General features: G+C 46.4%; 1 protein-coding gene across 1 annotated transcript in view; it reads left to right on the top strand.

The window, feature by feature from the left end:
- The window catches only part of LOC123760111 (protein argonaute-2), a 211380-nt gene that overhangs the window by 167973 nt on the left and 23272 nt on the right, over positions 1 to 20135 (top strand). Inside the window, exons 10-13 of the mRNA XM_045745594.2 lie at positions 1139 to 1305; positions 11140 to 11324; positions 11475 to 11678; positions 16553 to 16670. Of these exons, the coding sequence (XP_045601550.2) occupies positions 1139 to 1305; positions 11140 to 11324; positions 11475 to 11678; positions 16553 to 16670 (674 nt within the window). The remainder of the gene's footprint in view (positions 1 to 1138; positions 1306 to 11139; positions 11325 to 11474; positions 11679 to 16552; positions 16671 to 20135) is intronic.

The raw sequence follows: 20135 nt of genomic DNA, 5'->3' as shown, positions 1-20135 counted from the left end.
CAATATAAGAAGATAAAATAATTTTTTGGAAAGAATTTATTTTTTGCGCACCACAGGAGTGTCATATTTTAATGCAGAGCAGTGCAGTGGTTAACCATTCCAGATACGAGAAATGACTTAGCTCTGAAATTATTTTTGTTGCCTGGTGTTGTAGTTTTACATCTATGTTTTGGTATCAATTTTTTGGTGTCCTATATTTAACACAAAATTTGCCATATAAATTGCCTAACAACAAATCAACTTAATTAAGAACTTGCTAAGTTCCCCAGTGTCCTTTCTTGAAATCAAGTTTTTCCAATATATGTACAATATTTCCCTTTCTCTACTCATGTCTTCTGTATTGTAATGCATTGTATATTTGATTTCCAAATATGGTATGTTGCTCTTTCCCAATGGAGAAGGATGCTGAACATCAAATATCTTCTTTCCTGGTAAATACCAAATCCAGCAATGATGGAGCATCACCTTCTCTCATTCTTATGCCCTGTTTAACATGCCGATACATGAAAGACTCAAGGAGGATTCCTTGATAGATGTAATAGGACTAATGAGCGCCACACCAGAAATTAACAACTCTTTAATATCCCCAGAGTCAAACTAAATCTATGGAACTCACTCCCTTAATGAATAAAAAAATTGTCTAACCTATGCCTTATTCAAAAGTAAAACCAAAAAGTACCTAATTTCATCCTCATAGTTTCGTACCTTATGGTTTAAACTCACACTATATCTTGTGCTACCCACTTCCCCAATGTTAGTACTTAAAGACATGCATCTTCACCATTGTAATCATCTCTGCTAATTTATTTTGCAGTTATTTTGTTGAATTAAAATTTTGCTATACTGTACGTATTCATTGTACCTTATCTGTTAGTTTAAGGACCTGCCCAAAATGCTTTACTTGTTAGTGGCTTTGCAAGAATGTAAGAACACCAATGTTATGTGCTCTCACAAACCTAATGTACCTTCTTTTATATAAATAAAGGCTATTGGAGTTTACAAATCAGCCGGGGCCAAAGGTCCTCTCTTCTTGCTTCAAAGGTTTCCCACTATTGCTTTTAAATTGAAGTCATCAAGTATTAACTGTCAGGATTTATCTTTGAGTATGTTGCTTTTACACAAATTTCTTGTATTTTAGCCCGAGTGAAGAAAGCTGGAGACATGGAAATGGGTGTTTTAACCCAGTGTGTTCAGTGCTTGAATGTTAAAGACTTTAAATTCCCAACATTGTCCAACATCCTTCTCAAGATTAATGCCAAGATTGGGGGAATAAACAGCATAATATCACCACAAAATGCTCCAATGGTAAGTTCATCTTAACAATATATAATAACTTTATTGAACTGAATGTTGGTGATTCTATTGGTATTGATTATCTTGGGATTATTTGTTTGGTAGTTTTTTATCTTCTACTATTAGCAGTATTGTAGTACAGTGCTGTATCATCCACTGTTTGTAGTTTGGAGAATAAATTCTTATTTTATTAGAGTAATATAGTTTTGGAGATCATTTTAAAAGTTTTCAATTAATAACAATAACAATTAATAATAATAATTCATTGTGTCTGGAGACAGGCAGCCAGAGTGTATTCATACACGTTAGGCTTATATCAAGATAACTCTTCCCTACCACCACCCCACCCCACCCCACCCCAACCCCCAGGTCAAATTACTGACCTGGGGGGTCAGTAATTTGACTTGGGTCAAATTGTGACCCCACCTAGGATACAGGCCCACAACAAGCTGTCTATCTCCTACTTACTGCTAGATGAACAGGATATTAAGTGATAGGAAATGCACCCAACCATTTCTGTCCTGTCCGGAATTCGAACCCTGAATTTCTTAGTGTGAGTTGAGAACGACCCCGACTATACTACTAACCCTTTAGTACGGCACACATAATTTGGTATCATGGTCTTTTAAATAAATTTGCAATTCACATTTCTCATTTTATATTTCTAGTTTTATATATTGTGTTATTATATTGACCAGACCACACACTAGAAATTGAAGGGACGACGACGTTTCGGTCCGTCCTGGACCATTCTCAAGTCGATTGTGATGAGGACAGGTAGGGACAGGCATTAAATAGGCCAGAGAGAGCTGAGGAGGAAAGTCAGGTGTAGGGGATAGTAGTAATGAGAACTACAGCAGGCCTATTGGCCCATACGAGGCAGCTCCTATTATAACCACCGAAGGAGATAGTAATAGGAATAAGAACACCACAGTCTCCGTGGTGTAGTGGTAAGACACTCGCCTGGCGTTCCGCGAGCGCTATGTCATGGGTTCGTATCCTGGCCGGGGAGGATTTACTGGGCGCAATTCCTTAACTGTAGCCTCTGTTTAACGCAACAGTAAAATGTGTACTTGGATGAAAAAACGATTCTTCGCGGCAGGGGATCGTATTCCAGGGACCTGCCCGAAACGCTACGCGTACTAGTGGCTGTACAAGAATGTAACAACTCTTGTATATATCTCAAAAAAAAAAAAAAAAAAAAAAAAAAAAAAAGAGGATAGCAAGGGAGCGTAGAAGACAATGAACAGAAAAAGGGGAGAAGAGAGAAAGAAAGGGAAAGAGAAAGAAAGAAATGGAAGGGGGAAAGCCTATGTTAAGTCACGTTTGTTAGAAAGATTAGAGCATTTGAGTATATACTGTGAAAGGGAAGAGTCCACAGCAACAAAGCCAGGACTCAAGTTCATGTTGGGTACATTGTAAATAAGAGCCGATTCTACAAGACGGCGTCTGTGTAGAGTAGAGGCAGGAAAGATTATTTTGGAGGAAGACCAATCAATGGGATGATTAGAATCCCTCACATGGCAGAAGAGAGCATTGTTAGTGTCTGCAGACATAACACTTCTCTTGTGTTCTTTAAGTCTGTCATTCAGTGTACGGCCAGTTTCGCCAAAGTATTGGAGAGGACAAGATGAGCAGGAAATAGAGTAGACACCAGCAGCATTAGAAGCAGGAGGAGCAGTATGAACTAGATTGCTACGAAGTGTGTTAGTGTGTCGAAAGGCGAGTTTAATGTCAAGAGGACGAAAGGTATTGGTAAAAGTTTTGAGTTCAGATATGAAGGGAAGGCATAGTACAGTACTACTAGTGTTGGAAGCAGGTTTAGGATGAAAGAAATTTCGTTTAGCTTGAGAGTGGGCACAGTTGATGAAATCCAAAGGATAACCAAGGCGAGAGAATGATTTGTAGCTAAAGGCAATTTCAGAATCAAGAAACTGAGGGTCGCTGATGCGTAGAGCGCGGAGGAAGAGAGAGACGAGGACACTTTTCTTAACAGAAAGAGGATGGTAGGAAAAGAAGTGAATGTACATGCCACTATGCATGGGTTTACGGTAGACAGAGAAAGAGAACCCAGACACAGAGCTGTGAACATGAACATCAAGAAATGGAAGGAGGGAATTAGATTCCCACTCAACTTTGAAATGGATAGAAGGAGCCAGATTGTTAAGAGAGGCGAGGAAAGGCTGGAAAAGATTAAGGTCATGAGGCCTTAAAGCAAAAATGTCATCAACATAGCGAAGCCAGAGAGAGGGACGAGTATCAATAGAAGGAAGAACAGTTTCGAAGTATTCCATGTAGAAATTAGCAAGAACAGGGTAGAGAGGGGAACCCATAGCGACACTGAAAGTTTGAGTGTAATATTTACCGTTGAAAGAGAAAGAGTTAGATTCAACACAGAGTCTAATGAGATCGAGGAAAACGTCAGTGGGAAGTGGGAGAGGAAGGAGACCCTCTGACGCCTTCTGTCTGAGGAAAGAGAGAACGTCATCGAGCGGAACATTAGTGAACAGAGAGTCGACATCAAGACTAAGCATTTTACAAGAGGGTTGCAGGCGCAGTCTTTCTATGAAGTCCTGAGAGTGACGAAGGTGGGCAGGGGAAAAAGTGCCAAGGTAAGGTGTCAGGGTTTTAGCGAGCCAGGAGGCAAGAGGATAGCTGACAGAGCCCCGTGAAGAAATGATAGGACGAAGAGGAACACCAGGTTTATGAGTCTTAGGAACACCATAAACCTGGTGTTCCTCTTTGTCCTATCATTTCTTCACGGGGCTCTGTCAGCTATCCTCTTGCCTCCTGGCTCGCTAAAACCCTGACACCTTACCTTGGCACTTTTTCCCCTGCCCACCTTCGTCACTCTCAGGACTTCATAGAAAGACTGCGCCTGCAACCCTCTTGTAAAATGCTTAGTCTTGATGTCAGACTCTCTGTTCACTAATGTTCCGCTCGATGACGTTCTTTCTTTCCTCAGACAGAAGGCGTCAGAGGGTCTCCTTCCTCTCCCACTTCCCACTGACGTTTTCCTCGATCTCATTAGACTCTGTGTTGAATCTAACTCTTTCTCTTTCAACGGTAAATATTACACTCAAACTTTCGGTGTCGCTATGGGTTCCCCTCTCTCTCCTGTTCTTGCTAATTTCTACATGGAATATTTCGAAACTGTTCTTCTTCCTTCTATTGATACTCGTCCCTCTCTCTGGCTTCGCTATGTTGATGACATTTTTGCTTTATGGCCTCATGGCCTTAATCTTTTCCAGCCTTTCCTCGCCTCTCTTAACAATCTGGCTCCTTCTATCCATTTCAAAGTTGAGTGGGACTCTAATTCCCTCCTTCCTTTTCTTGATGTTCATGTTCACAGCTCTGTGTCTGGGTTCTCTTTCTCTGTCTACCGTAAACCCATGCATAGTGTCATGTACATTCACTTCTTTTCCTACCATCCTCTTTCTGTTAAGAAAAGTGTCCTCGTCTCTCTCTTCCTCCGCGCTCTACGCATCAGCGACCCTCAGTTTCTTGATTCTGAAATTGCCTTTAGCTACAAATCATTCTCTCGCCTTGGTTATCCTTTGGATTTCATCAACTGTGCCCACTCTCAAGCTAAACGAAATTTCTTTCATCCTAAACCTGCTTCCAACACTAGTAGCACTGTACTATGCCTTCCCTTCATATCTGAACTCAAAACTTTTACCAATACCTTTCGTCCTCTTGACATTAAACTCGCCTTTCGACACACTAACACACTTCGTAGCAATCTAGTTCATACTGCTCCTCCTGCTTCTAATGCTGCTGGTGTCTACTCTATTTCCTGTTCATCTTGTCCTCTCCAATACTTTGGCGAAACTGGCCGTACACTGAATGACAGACTTAAAGAACACAAGAGAAGTGTTATGTCTGCAGACACTAACAATGCTCTCTTCTGCCATGTGAGGGATTCTAATCATCCCATTGATTGGTCTTCCTCCAAAATAATCTTTCCTGCCTCTACTCTACACAGACGCCGTCTTGTAGAATCGGCTCTTATTAACAATGTACCCAACATGAACTTGAGTCCTGGCTTTGTTGCTGTGGACTCTTCCCTTTCACAGTATATACTCAAATGCTCTAATCTTTCTAACAAACGTGACTTAACATAGGCTTTCCCCCTTCCATTTCTTTCTTTCTCTTTCCCTTTCTTTCTCTCTTCTCCCCTTTTTCTGTTCATTGTCTTCTACGCTCCCTTGCTATCCTCTTCTTATTCCTATTACTATCTCCTTCGGTGGTTATAATAGGAGCTGCCTCGTATGGGCCAATAGGCCTGCTGTAGTTCTCATTACTACTATCCCCTACACCTGACTTTCCTCCTCAGTTCTCTCTTGCCTATTTAATGCCTGTCCCTACCTGTCCTCATCACAATCGACTTGAGAATGGTCCAGGACGGACCGAAACGTCGTCGTCCCTTCAATTTCTAGTGTGTGGTCTGGTCAACATACTTCAGCCACGTTATTGTGACTCATCGCCTGCGTGTTATTATATCTTATATATTTTCTTGGGGGAGTCCCTACGGCTCCCCGGAGCTATCCATGGCTGATATGGATACCCTAACTATTTTGCATCAGTCGATGTGGGTGGAGTTCTAGGCCTACCGGGGACCACGAGCCAGAACCTGGGCCCCCTCAGAGAGGCACGGGGAGCAATGGCCCATAGAATGCACATGTCATTTGGAGCATTCTATATCTGCCATCGACCGGGACAGGCTGCCAGAAAGGTAAGCGCCACAAAACAAACCCCTATTCTGGTTAACAACAAAAATCGACAAACAAGTGGACAGAACTCCCCCAGGAAAACGAACTAACAAGCATGACGTCACACGAGCCGCGCCGCATGTCTGCGCAGCTCCTTCCTCCCCGGGAGGGGGAAGAGGGAGCCCCAGACCCCCGCGCCGGCAATCCCCGCCCCAGTTCCTCGGCTGATGGGATCATGCACGGTCGCGTGGCTCCAGCTCCAGTCTTGTCTCAGTGCTGTGACTTGTTTTCAGTGCTGCTCTTACGGTGGTCGTGTGAGCTGGGAGTAGTATTCTCAGGTACTCGGGCTGCATGTGCTTAGGGTCACCTTCCCTGAGTGCCCTGTAAGTACCGCCCTTGGGGCTTGGGGTTGCCTTCCACAAGTCACGTTGGGTCTACCTCTGTTGGCTTTTCGCTGCTTGGCGTTTGGCCGCCCCAAGTGTTTGGGGGTTTCACTCCCTTGTTTACCTTGGGGTAAGTGGTAGTTATAGCACTGGTGGGGCGCAGGGTACTGCGTAGCTAGTTTTCACCTATGACAGCGGCCGGCTCTGTTCCCTCTGGGTACGTTGTCCACTTGTGTGGTTTTTCTTTTATATTTGTTTTTGCCTGGTAGGGGGATCTGCCTTGTATTCCCCCCCCCCCTTATATTAGGTTCGTTTGTGTGGTGGCACCCCCTGCTTCACCCTCGCGAGTGAACACGTCCCGTGGGTTCAGCTTTAGCAGTTTGCTTGGTAGTTTGGGGCGCCGGTTAGCAGTGCCCTGCCTGGGATAACCCTTAGCAGACCCAGTCTAGGGGCCCTGGGAAACCCCCCGGGGGCTCTCGGGTCCGGTAGTGGAGACCCTTGCGTCCCCTCTCGCTTTGTGCGAGTTGAGGGTTGCTCTGTCCCTTTGTCTCAGGGTGACTCTCCTTTTGCAGGCGATGAGTCACAATAACGTGGCTGAAGTATGTTGACCAGACCACACACTAGAAATTGAAGGGACGACGACGTTTTGGTCCGTCCTGGACCATTCTCAAGTCGATTGTCACAATCGACAATCGACTTGAGAATGGTCCAGGACGGACCGAAACGTCGTCGTCCCTTCAATTTCTAGTGTGTGGTCTGGTCAACGTGACTCTCCTTGTTTTTGCCTCCGTCATGCTGCCTGTTGGGTCGGTGACACATTTGACCCTTGAGTTCTGCAAGCTTTGTTGCTTGTTCATGACTCCATTCACCCAGTCTGCTGATGAATTCCCGTGGGAGCAGGCAGCTCGCGCGTTGCAGGGTAGGATGTTGCAACGCGCTCAGGTTTGTCGCTTCCCCGGACGCCCCGATGCTGCCCTGCTTGTGTAGGGACCCAGACTTGGGTGTTTTGGTCGCTTCGGCCTTGGTTCTTCCACACTCCCCCTCCTGCTTCCGGGTCGGGGCAGGGTTAGAGGTTCAGAGACTTGGGCAGTTTCAGGGGTTGCCCTGTCCGGGGTAGCTGTGGAGGCATTCGAGTCTGTTCCTCTGGCCGATGCTCCGGGGTCTGACCAGTGGGCCCCTTCTCTTTTAGCTCTCTCGGCTGCCCCGGCTTTTTCTTGTGGGGCCGGGGCTTTGGAGGTCGACTCGGCCCCGGGGCCTGCTGTAGAGGCTCTTGGGGTTGGGGAGGAGCGGCCTTGGGGGCCTTGGGCTCCATTGCGCCTCGCCTGGATTTCTGTCCTTCTGAGCGAGGCTTACTGTTGCGAGGAGTGGGGTTTTCGAGAGAGGGAGAGAGGTGGGGGGGAGAGCCGTTTGGGCTCTTTTGTACACGTTTGGGCTCCTTTGTCGCCGTTTGCGCTCCTTGTGGCAGTTTGGGCTACTATCGCCAGTTGGGCTGCTTGTCGCCGGTTGGGCTACTTCTCGCCTTGTTGGGCTACTTCTCGCCTTGTTGGGCTACTTCTCGCCTTTTTGGGCTACTTCTCGCCTGGTTGGGCTACTTCTCGCCTGGTTGGGCTACTTTCGCGTCCTGCGCATGCGCCGTGGGAGTTTGTTTTGGTTCCGGGCAGTGTGCACACGTGTTCTGCATCCATTTTCTCTCGGGAAGGCTTCGCCTCTCGCTCTTTTCTTAATCCAATCCATGCCCCGTTGCTTTGGGGGTGTTCTGGGGTGCCGCTGTGGGGAAGTCACGAGGTTTTTCCCTGCGTTCTAGGGTGGGGAGCCTCCTTCGCTGCTCCCCTCCTCTCCAGTATGGGCGCCCTGGCCGCCTCCGGCGGATACGGACTCGAAAGCTTGCATCATGGCCCTTCAGAGCCTATGTTCTGCAGGTGAGTTGGTGCGGTTTGGCGTCTCCTTCGTCTTGACGCTGTTTTTGCTTTTGGGAGTAGGAATGGGTGTACATTGTACTTGAGAATGTGGACCGTATCACCCAAGGTGCCTACTGCAGGGCTATTAGCCCATACTGGGCAGCTCTTGTTCTCTCCACCTGATTCCTTCTTCGGTTCACGGGTGTCTGCAGGTGGCCTCTTGTCCCTTCAGAGGTGGTTCCTGCCTGTACTCCTCCTGCCCCTCTCCTATGCTTGTCTAACCTTGCTTGAGTTCGGGGCCCCGCCTCCACCTTGTTCCGCAGTGCAATGGTGGGGGTGCCTGTTTGGTAGTACATTTTCCTGTGTCGGAGGTTTTGTGTTCGCCTCCTTGTGCTTGCAGGTTGGGTTCTGGCTCTTTGGTTCCGCCTCTCCCCTGTCGTTTGCCTGTCGGGCGGATTCTGTGCTTCTTGGGCGCTCTTGTCTCTGCTCTTGGGGCTGTGTATGGGGTCAGCCCATGTTGGGCTGCCTAATGTGTTCCTTTGTTTGCCTGTTACACTGCACACGTTTCTTCTACCGTCCGTGGCTCAGTTGGGTGCTCGGTTTCCGCCTGTGTCCCCTTGTGTGCCACTCGTGTACGATTTATCTATCTTCTGTCACTTCCTCGGGGAGTGTGGTGACATTTTGCTGCGGTTTTGGTACTGCAGCTGCATGTCGGGGTTGGTTGTGGCGTTATGTTCGGCCCGTCCGTGCTCCCTCTGGGGCTCTCCTTCCTTGCCGGTCTTGCTGTGCCGGGCCTGGTTTTTCCATGTTCCTTGGATTCTCAGTCTTGTCCTCGCCTCATTGTGCTGGCTGGGGATGTGCTTGGGGTCTTCGTCTCGCCCCTCGCCTATCCTCCGGTTTCGGTTCAAGTTCCAGAGCCTAGTGGGCTCCCTTCCTTCGTGTTTTTCACGGCTGCCCCGGGGTTTTTCTTGACGCTGGGGCTTTGAAGGGACAGCTCGGCCCCGGGGCTGGGGTTGGGGCTAACGTGAGGGGGGCCTCAGGCCCCGTTGGTCCCTGCCGGGGTGTTTCTACCCCTCTGGGCGGGGCTTGCAGTTTTGTGGTGTGGGGTTTTTCCGTTCCCCCTCTCCGCATGTGTTGTGGGCGTCGGCCCCTCCCTGGGCTCAGTTTCCTTGTCCATTGTGCCCGTTGTTTCCGTTCTGTCGGTGGGTGCTTTGCTATAGTCTTTGCCCCTTTTTCTCCGGGACGGGCCTTCTCCGTCATGTCCCCATCTTCTTGGGGTTTCTGCATGACTTTTGGGCTCGGGTGCGACGGTGTTTTCGGGCCTTCGTCCTTTGTGTCTGCTTCTTTTTGTTCTCGAAGGTTCGGGACGGTTTTGCTCTTTCCCGTTTTCTGGTACGTCTGTCGTCATGCAGTTGAGCTTCCCTCCGGTCCTTTTTAGGGCTTGTGGGTCTTCTTCCTGGCAGCTTCTGGGTGTTTGGCCTTCTTGTTCTTTTGGGCTAATCTCTTCTCTTCGCGCTGTCTCGGCGCTACTCGTTTTCCCGGGGGCGATTTTGCTCCTCTTAATGAGTCTTTTCGCTCCTGCCCTTCTGCGGGATGTTGGTGCGGGGCGGCTCCTTATGCGGGTTCCTTCCCTGTCAGCTGCACTTGTGGCGGTGGACTTGCACGCTTGTGGCATTTTCGTTTTGGTTCTGCGTTTTTCTTTTCCCTCCTGGGGCTGTCATAGGATTGGCTTGCGGAGGATGTAGAGGCGCTTGGGGCCGTTCCTGGGTCTGGCACCTTGGTTTCTGCTGCTAGCTTTCGGTATCGATATTCCTTCTGCGCCGTTTCGCAGGTTGTATCGTGCTTTGTTTCACGTCCGGCCTGCTTATGCACTGCCTGTGTCGTCCTGGTCTTTGGACAGGGTGCTCTCCTGTTTCTCTTCTCCTTGGTGGTTGTGGCTCCTTGGGGTCAGGTTTGCTTTGCCTCGGCTTTATTTTTATGTTGGCATTGGCCTCTGGGGGTCGTGTGGCAGAGATTCATGCTCTTCTCAGGCGCAGTGGTTTTTGGCTCCTATGGTCGTGGTCATAGGTTTCTTCGTCTGCAGCCGTTCTCCCTTTTTTCTGGCGAATGATGTGCCTGCTGCTTTCCGGAGGGGTCCTTGGGTTGTTGTCTCGTCTTCGTGTTGAGGATTGGTTCACCGACCGCCTCCTAGGTCGGTCCCCTTGTTTTCTTAGGTAGTCTTTGGTGAAGTAGCTCCGGGGAGCCGTAGGGGCTCCCCCCAGAAAACCAGCGTTGAATGTAATGAAACGCCATTTTCTGGGTGAGTCCCAGAGGCTCCCCGGCACCCTCCCGCCCTCCGGTCGGCGGGTTTTTTCGCAGTTTTGATATCCAGCCTCAGAACTGGGGCGGGGATCGCCGGCGCGGGGGTCTGGGGCTCCCCCTTCCCCCTCCCGGGGAGGGGGAAGTTGCGCAGACATGCGGCGCGGCTCGTGTGATGTCATGCTTGTTAGTTCGTTTTCCTGGGGGAGTTCTGTCCACTCGTTTGTCGATTATTGTTGTTAACCAGAATAGGGGTTTGTTTTGTGGCGCTTACCTTTTTGGGTGCCTGTCCCGGTCGATGGCAGATATAGAATGCTCCAAATCACATGTGCATTTCTATGGGCCATTGCTCCCCGTGCCTCTCTGAGGGGGCCAGGTTCTGGCTCGTGGTCCCCGGTAGGCCTAGAACTCCACCCACATCGACTGATGCAAAATAGTTAGGGTATCCATATCAGCCATGGATAGCTCCGGGGAGCCTCCGGGACTCACCCAGAAAATGGAGTTTCATTACATTCAACGCTGTTTTTTTTGGCTCATTCTTAAATGTACATTTAGATTTTAAGGAAACCTGCCATGATCATGGGAGCAGACGTGAACCATCCAGCTGCTGGCGATGCAGAGTCCCCGTCGCTGGCAGCCGTAGTGGCATCTTTTGATAGGAATGCTTCAAAGTATGCAGTAGAAGTTAGGTATCAGGAACATCGTGAAGAACTCATTCAAGACCTGAAGCAGATGATGAAGTAAGAACAAGTTTTGGATTATGTATCCTTGCTACATAACATCTTGTTTGGTAATAACAACGTTGATGATATATGAGGATATTAATATACTGTATAATAAATATAACTATAAAAGCAATATTGCATACTATAATTTTGGGCTGTTTGCAGGAACCTACTAATGACATTCTACAGAGAGTGTAAGAAAATGAAACCTGAGAAGATAGTTATGTACCGTGATGGGGTGAGTGACACCCAGTTTCAAGGAGTGTTAACATGGGAAATGGCAGCCATGCGTGGGGCCTGTAACGAGCTGGAGCCCAACTACAATCCTGGCATCACTTTCTTAGTGGTTCAGAAGAGGCACCACACCAGGTAAACCCCCTTCACTACTATACTTTACAGTACCATCACTCACACTACCTTATACATTATACTCAATAATTAGAGGATTAATTCTTTTTTCTATTGGTCGATATAGTTTTTTAAATTCCAAAAAGGATATTTTGAGAAGACGATTGTAGCATTTTTATCTCAACCAATCTGACTGTTGTCAGCTATTTCATAAGAAGGTTTATTAATTAATTGTGTGCCCCGTCACGTATTTTTATCTTTCCACATTTTTTCTTACACACTTCACTAGAGTTACTCTTAAGGTTGCAAACTCTTAAGGTTGCAGTGCTGTGAGCTGCTCCTGCATGCGCCAGCCATGGTCGCTCTCTCAGTACTAAGGATCTCACAGCCAGTTCGGATGCTAAAAAAAAATTCTATTGGGAGCCCCTATGGCTTCGTGAGCTGATATGTATGTATTAGACCGCGGCATCAGTTGATGGAGTTCTTGCCTACCGGGGACCACGAGCCAGAACCTAATCCCTTCAGAGAGGCACAAGGAGCAATGGTCTATAGAAACTCCTATGTGTTTGGAAGCATTCCGTGTCTGTCATCGACCGGGGTTTGACACTCAGAAAGGTAGGCATAACAAAACAAACCCCACATGGTAAAAATTACTACCTGTAACCGAATAGGGAGGCAGAACTCCCAAACTAAAACAAGCAAACATCACTACCGCCGTCACGCCGGTCGTCCGTGCAGCCCCCCTGCGCCTGCTGCTACAGCAGTCAATTCCTCGGCTGATGTGGACTGTCGTAGTCGTCGACTCTGGCCTCTGACTCTTGTAGTTCTGTGTCTTGTGGTGTATTCTGTTGTGTGTGGTATGCAGGCCAGGAGTAATTCATCAGTACTGGGGCTGCATGTGCTTAGGGTCACCTTCCTTAACACTTTGGCGTACCCCGCGCGCCACCCCTCAACTGTGCGATATGGGACCCAGGGTGTCACGGGAGCGCGCATAAATTCTGAAAAGTGTATACTCTCTTCAACTTTGTCACCTTAATACTCGTCCTACGAGATTAAATTTTATATCATTGTGTTCGCAATAGAATTCTCTACAGCACTAAATGCATATAAACTCCGAAAGCCCGGCTAATTACCCGCAGCAAACAGAGAAAGTGCGAACGAGTTACCCAGGAGCGCGCAAACGCGATAAAATGTTTTCGCTATTTTCACTCTGGTCACCTCAATTTTCGTCCTAGGTCTTTCATTTTGGTCTCAATGGGTTCGCAATTGAATTCTCTAGAGGAACATTAGCATATAAAATAAAAAACCTGGTCACGCTCCAACCGCTGACGAGTTGAAGACGGGCCACGCGTTAGCCATGAGTGAGCGCTCAGAAGCCTTCCAGCTACACTCCCAATTCCCGCCCTTTTCAAGCCTTTCTTTCGCAATTTTCTTCCTGGAAGGGCCTTGTTCATGATCACTATCCATCGTGGAGTAAGCGTAGATAGTTTCTAAAGCTGCAGTAAGAAATATAGCCACGGAAAATAGCCGAAATGTTCACACGTTTGAGATGCGAGGGGAGGCAACATTGGTTACAACAGTGGAGCGAAAACAATGGGCCGACGGCGTGTGCCAAGCCGCCTGAGGGCCACGAGGCTCAACAAAGAAAATGGGAAGACATCGGCGCGCATTTTAAAACCAGTCCCCCAAAAATCGGATAAAAACCTTATTTTTGGCGATTATTTATAGTGGATGACGCAATGCTGCGTCATGCCCGGGCGAAAGTGTTAAGTCCCCTGTATGTACTGCCCTTGCATCTTTGGTTTATCTCTCACAGGACATTCAGGAACCACTTCCGTAGGGGTCTGTTGTTGCTCGGCAATTGGCTGCCCTTGGGGCCAGCTGGTGTTTTTGTTGCCACTGTTTGGCCTTGGGTAAGAAATGGTATCATTGCTGATAGGGGCGCAAGGTATTGTGCAATTTGTCTCCCATTATACATTGCGGCTAGTTGTGTTTCTCCTGGGAAGGTGCTTTTATGGGGTTTTCTTTTTCTTTCTTTATTATTTTGCCTGTTGGGGGTCTGCCCCCTTGGTTTATCCACCCTTCTGTTTTATTGGTGGTCCTCCGCTAGGCCCCCTTGCTTGTACATATCGCAGGGGTTCAGGTTTTTAGCAGTTTTCTTGGTAGTTTGGCCCCAACCGATTAGCAATACTTTGCCTGGGCTTCCCTTATCAGTAAGCCTAAGGACCCTGGAATACCACACTGAGGTTCTTTGAACTTATGGATGCATCCTCTGGGTCCCAACTTACAGAGTGCGAGTTTGATGATTGCTCTGTCCCCTTGTCTCAGGGTGGCACTCACCAGTTTTGCCTCCGTCATGTTGGGTCAATGACACCTTTGACCCGGAGTCTTGTGAGTCTTGCTCCTTGCTCATGCTCCAGATTACCCAGTCTTCTGATATTAATATTTGGGTACAGGCAGCTTCAGTGTTCCATGCATGACTTGGGGGTGATAGTCTCTTCGACTTTGGTTTCGTCCATGTTTCCATGTCCTTTCCCTGTTGGTATTGTTCATCCTGCTCCCCTTCCCCAATCCCCCAGCTCTCAGCTCCCAAACATCTGAAAGCTTCGAAGTCGGGCAGGGTGTAGATGGTAGTGAGACTTGGACGGCTTCAGGGGACTGCCCTGTCCGTGTCGGTGATGGAAGCATTCGAATCTGCTCCTTCTGCCGTGGCTTTTGGGTCTTATCAGCGGACCCCCTTCTTCTCAGCTTTTCCCCTGCACTCGGACTTTTCTTTAGGGGCAGAGGGTGTGGAGGACGGCTCTGCCCTGGGTCCTGGTGTGGAGGACCCCAAGGCTGAAGAGAAGTGTACTTGGGGAGCCTGGGCCCCATTTGACCCCGCTTGGGTGTTGGTACCCTCGTCGCAGGGCTTGTTGTTACAGGGGGAGGGGTTTTTGTACCCTCCTTTGCTGTACGAGCATGATTTGTGTTTGACTCCTTCCTGGGTTCGGTTCTGGGTTCCCCCGGGTTCGTCAGTTCCTTCCTTCCAGAGGTTTTCGGCTTCTCGAATCCTCTCTAAGGAGGTTCAGGAGGCCATCATGGCTTACCTCCTGCGAGACCCGGATTACACCTTGGTGATGAATCTGTCTTCTTTTGAGTTCGGTGTGACCTTCCCCTTTTGGGTGTATTACGAGATACCAGAGTACCGGAGTCTTCCTGGTTAGCAGTGTGCCCTTTCTTTTCGTTGAGAGTGTGGAATGGGTTTTGTCAGACATGCACGGTCGATTGGTGGAAGACTTCCACTGTGGTACAGTGGAAGTCTTCCTGGGCGAGGGCGAGTTTGAGCATCTTAACACATGCTTGTTCGCCCTTATCCTTACTCAGGACGTTGGCGTTGTGCAGCATCATATGCAGGTTCCCTCCCTTTTGGCTGAGATTTGCATGGCCGTGGGCATTTGGCCTCTATCTTGCATTTCCTTTTTCTTCTTGAGCTGTCCTCAGACTGGCTTGAGGAGGATGTGGAGGCACTAGGTGCCGGGTCTTCGTCCGGTGCGCTTGCCTCAGTGGTTAGGGCGACTGCTGCCTTGTTGAAGTTGTTTGCGCCGATTCTCAGGGATTTGGTGGTTTTCGCATGTTTTTGACATCCAGCCTTTGAACTGGCAGTTGGATCACTGGCACAGGGTCTGGGGCTCCCCCTTCCTCCTCCCTGGGAATGGGGGTTGCGCAGACGGCGGTACGGCGATGTGATGACATCATGCTAGTTTGCTAGTTTTCATTTGGAGAGTTCTGTCCACTCGTTCGACTTTCGGTAGCAATATTTTCACCAGAATTTGTTTGTTTTGGGGCGCATATTTCTCTGGGTGCCAGACCCTGTCGATGGCAGACATAGAATGCTTCCAACCACATGGGGGATTCTATAGGCCATTGCTCCTCGTGCCTCTATGAGGGGGACAGGTTCTGGCTCGTGGTCCTTGGTAGGCAAGAACTCCATGCACTTTGATGCCAGAAAGCTAATAGTTACATATCAGCCCGAATAGCTCCGGGAACCCTCCGGTTCTCACCCAAAAAATGGCGTTTCATTACATTCACTGCTGTTTTTTTGCTGCTCTACTGTGAGTTCTAGGGCAATGTCAACTTGGTTACACCCCCTAAATCTTTTAGTTTATGTGCACTTCTGAGTATCTTCCTTCGGTGTTCGAGATTTGTGATAGTTATGCTTACCAGAGTAACCTCAGGCCTACCTTTCCTCCCTGCCTTGAAAACATTAAATTCCTCTTCCTTGCCAGTCAGTTTTTCAATCATTGCCTCAACCATTTGCTGATCTTTTATACCTCTCTTCTTTTGCAAGGTTCCTTATAATGAGGTTGTTCTTTCATTTAATTCTATCTAAAGCTTCTGATGCTCTTATCAGAGCTGCTAAACCCATATTCTCAACTCTTCCCCACATTCAGAGTGTTTTCCCAAGTGTCTCAGCTACCGAGTTCTTCTGGTTGACAACAGGAATCCTGCCTACACCACTGCTATTAATCAATTGTTGCGAGTCCATAAACTGCCTCACCATGGCTTCCTGGCCCTCCTGTAGTCCCTTTATTGGGGTTTAGGGTTTATTGATATATACAAGAGTTTTTACATTCTTGTAAAGCCACTAGCACACGTGGCGTTTCGGGCAAGTCCTTAATCCTAATTTCCCTGGAATATGACTCCAGTGAATCGTTTAACAACCAGGTACCCATTCACTGCTGGGTGAACAGAGGCTACAGTTAAAGATTGGCGCCCGGTCAACCCTCCCCGGCCAGCATTAATTTCTGACCTACCTGCAGTACTTTTATTATGTTCTCGGTAGTTCCCCTTATTCCCCTCATCGTCAATGCAAGTTTTTCTGTAATCTTTAATTAAAATGATTATGACTTTCACAGACTGTTCTGCAAAGAAAAACAAGGAGTTGGGAAATGTAAGAATATTCCTCCCGGAACAGTTGTTGACGTCGGTATTACACATCCACATGAACGAGACTTTTACCTCTGCTCTCACCAAGTAAGGATACTTCTCACTTATGTAATGGAATAATATAATCTTCTTCCCTTTCCAAGATAAATGTTTTTAAAATTTAGCTTAGATTATTTATTTTTCCCAAATTGATTACAGTATCCACTCAATTTAACAGCATATATGGGGCTGAGCCCTAGTCGTTATTTACGGAGCTCCGTTATTTCCGAAGTTAAGTCGGGTCGGGTAATTTTTCAAGTAACATTCAGGTAGGATATATTTTATACTGTATAACTAAAATTAAATAAAGTTCATTGTGTAATTGCATTCCAATTTAGTGCACGGCCGACGATTAAGCCAGTTGCTGGCTGCTGCATGGATGATGTGTGAACACGCTCTGATCAAGTCCAGATGGGTGGGAAAAAATTGATTCATTCCTTTGTATTGAAAAATATTTCATGTATCAATCAGTGAGTTAATATTGTCTTAATAAAATTTTAGAGATGTTTTTTGATTTACCCTGAACAGTGCAGGTAATGTATTTTTAATGTTACGACATAGGCTGTGGCGGCCATGCCATAACAATGGCGATCGAGCCTTGTCACTGAGAGCTAGCCAAGACGAAATATTTTGAGCTCACCTTTTCTCTGCTGACGATAGAATATACATTTGCAGAGACTAATATGTAGCTTTTGTTGAAAAAAAACAATTAATATCTTGTAATACTATAATAAAATTGGTAAATTGACTTACTTTTAATGAAGCTGAAGATTACGAAGCTGTGATGATTACGTCATCCTCTGCAGCGCTTGTTTTATATGTACAATTATTTTCAGGCACTCACTTCACACAACAGCTAGCCTTACTACTAATTCACATGAGTTCTAATTCTACTTCACTATTGACAATTATTTCTACTGTATATTTACACTACAGTATCTTTTTGTCTAGGCTTAATTAATCATTAACACTTATAATACTGTACTCTATCAACACTTTTTACACTAATTTATATGCCTTTCAATCATATTTTATATCGTTAGTGGATGACTTGTCACGACTTGTCGATGGGAATTCAGCATCGGCGGGTGCAACATGGCTTGTAGAGCATTCATTGCTGGCGGATGTTCCACGACTTGTCGATGGGAATTCAGCATCGGCGGGTGCAGCATGGCTTGTAGAGCATTCATTGCTGGCGGATGCTCCACGACTTGTCGATGGTAATTCAGCATCGACGGGTGCAGCATCGCTTGTCGACGAAGATTTTTCACGAACCGTTGAAATCATGAATTTATCTATTTTTGTCTGAATCTGATTTTCTCTGGCTAACGTTCTGAGACATTGCTTTAAGGCTGTAAGGTGTACATAAAAATTTCCAATAACCTCATGTTTACTTTTTATTGAATATTCAATGAGTTCCTCAACTTGTTCCAATCTTTTCTGATATCCGACACCTCTAGGCAGAGCCTCACCAACATCGTCCGAGTCATCATCAGAGTCATCAGAGTCATTTCCGAGAACACTTTGCGCAATCTGTTCTTCAGTTAACAATTCATAACCAGGATCGTAATCATTTTCTAACCATTCATTGATATCATTCACTTGTACACCCTGACCAGCTTGGAGCAACATTGTTCGGATCGTTTCTTCAAACCCTTCAAAATCATTGGCTTCATTTTCAAAACCTTCGAATTCACTATCAGATACTGCTGCTTCACATCTAGGCCTCTCTGTTAACAGTTTCTTCCATGAATTTGTTAGTGTGGTTTCTTTCACTTTATTCCAAAGCCTAGCCCAGTGGAATATTGCTTCCCTGATTGTGTACTTTTTTAGATTTTCTAGTGTTCTTTGAGCCCTTGTATCCTTTCCTGTCAATTCATCTTCCTCGCTAGGTAAAACAACTAAAACATCTTCAAGCATTGCTGTTTGGTACATACGTTTAGCAGCAAGGATAACACCTTGGTCCATGGGCTGGATCAAGGATGTTGTGTTTGGTGGAAGTGCCATGCATTTTATTCTGCCATCCCTTGAAATTAACTTGCTAATGGGATGAGCAGGGGCATTATCTAGCACCAACAATGCCTTAACCTCACTGGCCTTTATTCCACATTTGTTGATCTGGAATTCTCTGACTTCTTTGCAAAAGTGGTTTTCAAACCAGTCCGTAAATATTATTTGATTAAACCATGATTTCTTAGAATTGTAATATATTACAGGTAATGCCTGCATTATATTTTTTAAGGCTCGAGGATTTTTAGACTTGCCTACCACGGCACATTTTGTCCTGTGAGAGGCATCAGCATTAGCACAGAGCAAGACTGAGAGCCGTTCCTTGCTTATCTTTCGTCCAGGAATATTTTCCTGCATCCTACTGGTTAAGGATGTACTTGGTACAGCTCGCCACATAAACCCAGTCTCGTCAGCATTATATACTTGATATTTGCTTAAATTATTACTGACAATGTACTCGTTTAATTTAGCCTTGAATGAATCAACATTAGTGGGATCAGCACTTGACGCCTCGCCAGAAATTTTTTTGGTGTTTGAAATGTTATGCCGAGCCTTAAATCTTCCAACCCACCCATCACTTGCATTGAAATCTTTTATACCTAATTGAATGGCAAGTTTACTTGCTGCAACTTTAAGCTCTTCAAATCTTATTGCCATGCCAATTGTGCGGTGCTGAATAAACCACTTATACACTGCAGCATCCAATTGTGGATACTGACCAGACTTTACTATTTTTCTCGAACATGCAGCACCAGAAGTAGCACACACTGTTGTGCTCACATATTTTAATAGAGTATCCTTCTGTTTCTTGATGTCACTTACTGTACTTTTCCCGATGTTAAACTCTGCTGCTGCTCGGGCATGAGAATATCCTTTATCAAGTTTCTTAATTAACTCCAGCTTCTGTGCAACCGTCAGGCGCTTCCTTTGGGTAACTTTTGGCATTTTGTAAATTAAAAAGATCACAATTACAGTACAGTAATATCCTTCACAATTGAAGCTAGCCGCGCGAGTTCACGGTAAACAATGGGAACACATGGCCCGGCGGAGTACATACTAGGTCCGTGGGAAAAAAAATACCTAGTGCCTATACATACTATAAAAGGTATTTAATAAGAAAACAAAGACTTTTGCTTAATAAAAACTGTTTCAAAATATTTTATTAATAATAATTTACAATTTTCTTCATTAAAGTGAATCATTTTAAAAGAAAATTAAGATGTAATATATGACTCTGGACGATCCAGGTCGGTGGCGGCCTGGTCGCCATGTGAGGGGACGCTGATGCCACAACAAACCCAATACCGACTGTCGGTAATATCGACCGCAGACCGGTATAGCAGGCTCCAGATACTGGGCTCCCAAACCGGTCGTTAATACCGGCAGATCGGTATAAAAGAGGCCGTTAAATTGAGTGGATACTGTATAAGCATAAGGATTTGGAAGTTTTTATGATTGGTCAAGTCTTGCAAGAGAATTTTGCCAAAGGATTGGTTTCAAATT

This window comes from Procambarus clarkii, chromosome 16 (genome assembly GCF_040958095.1).
Source record: "Procambarus clarkii isolate CNS0578487 chromosome 16, FALCON_Pclarkii_2.0, whole genome shotgun sequence".
NCBI lineage: Eukaryota > Metazoa > Arthropoda > Malacostraca > Decapoda > Cambaridae > Procambarus > Procambarus clarkii.
The sequence above is the reverse complement of the archived record's forward strand: the minus strand, read 5'-3'. Positions and strand labels throughout refer to the sequence as shown.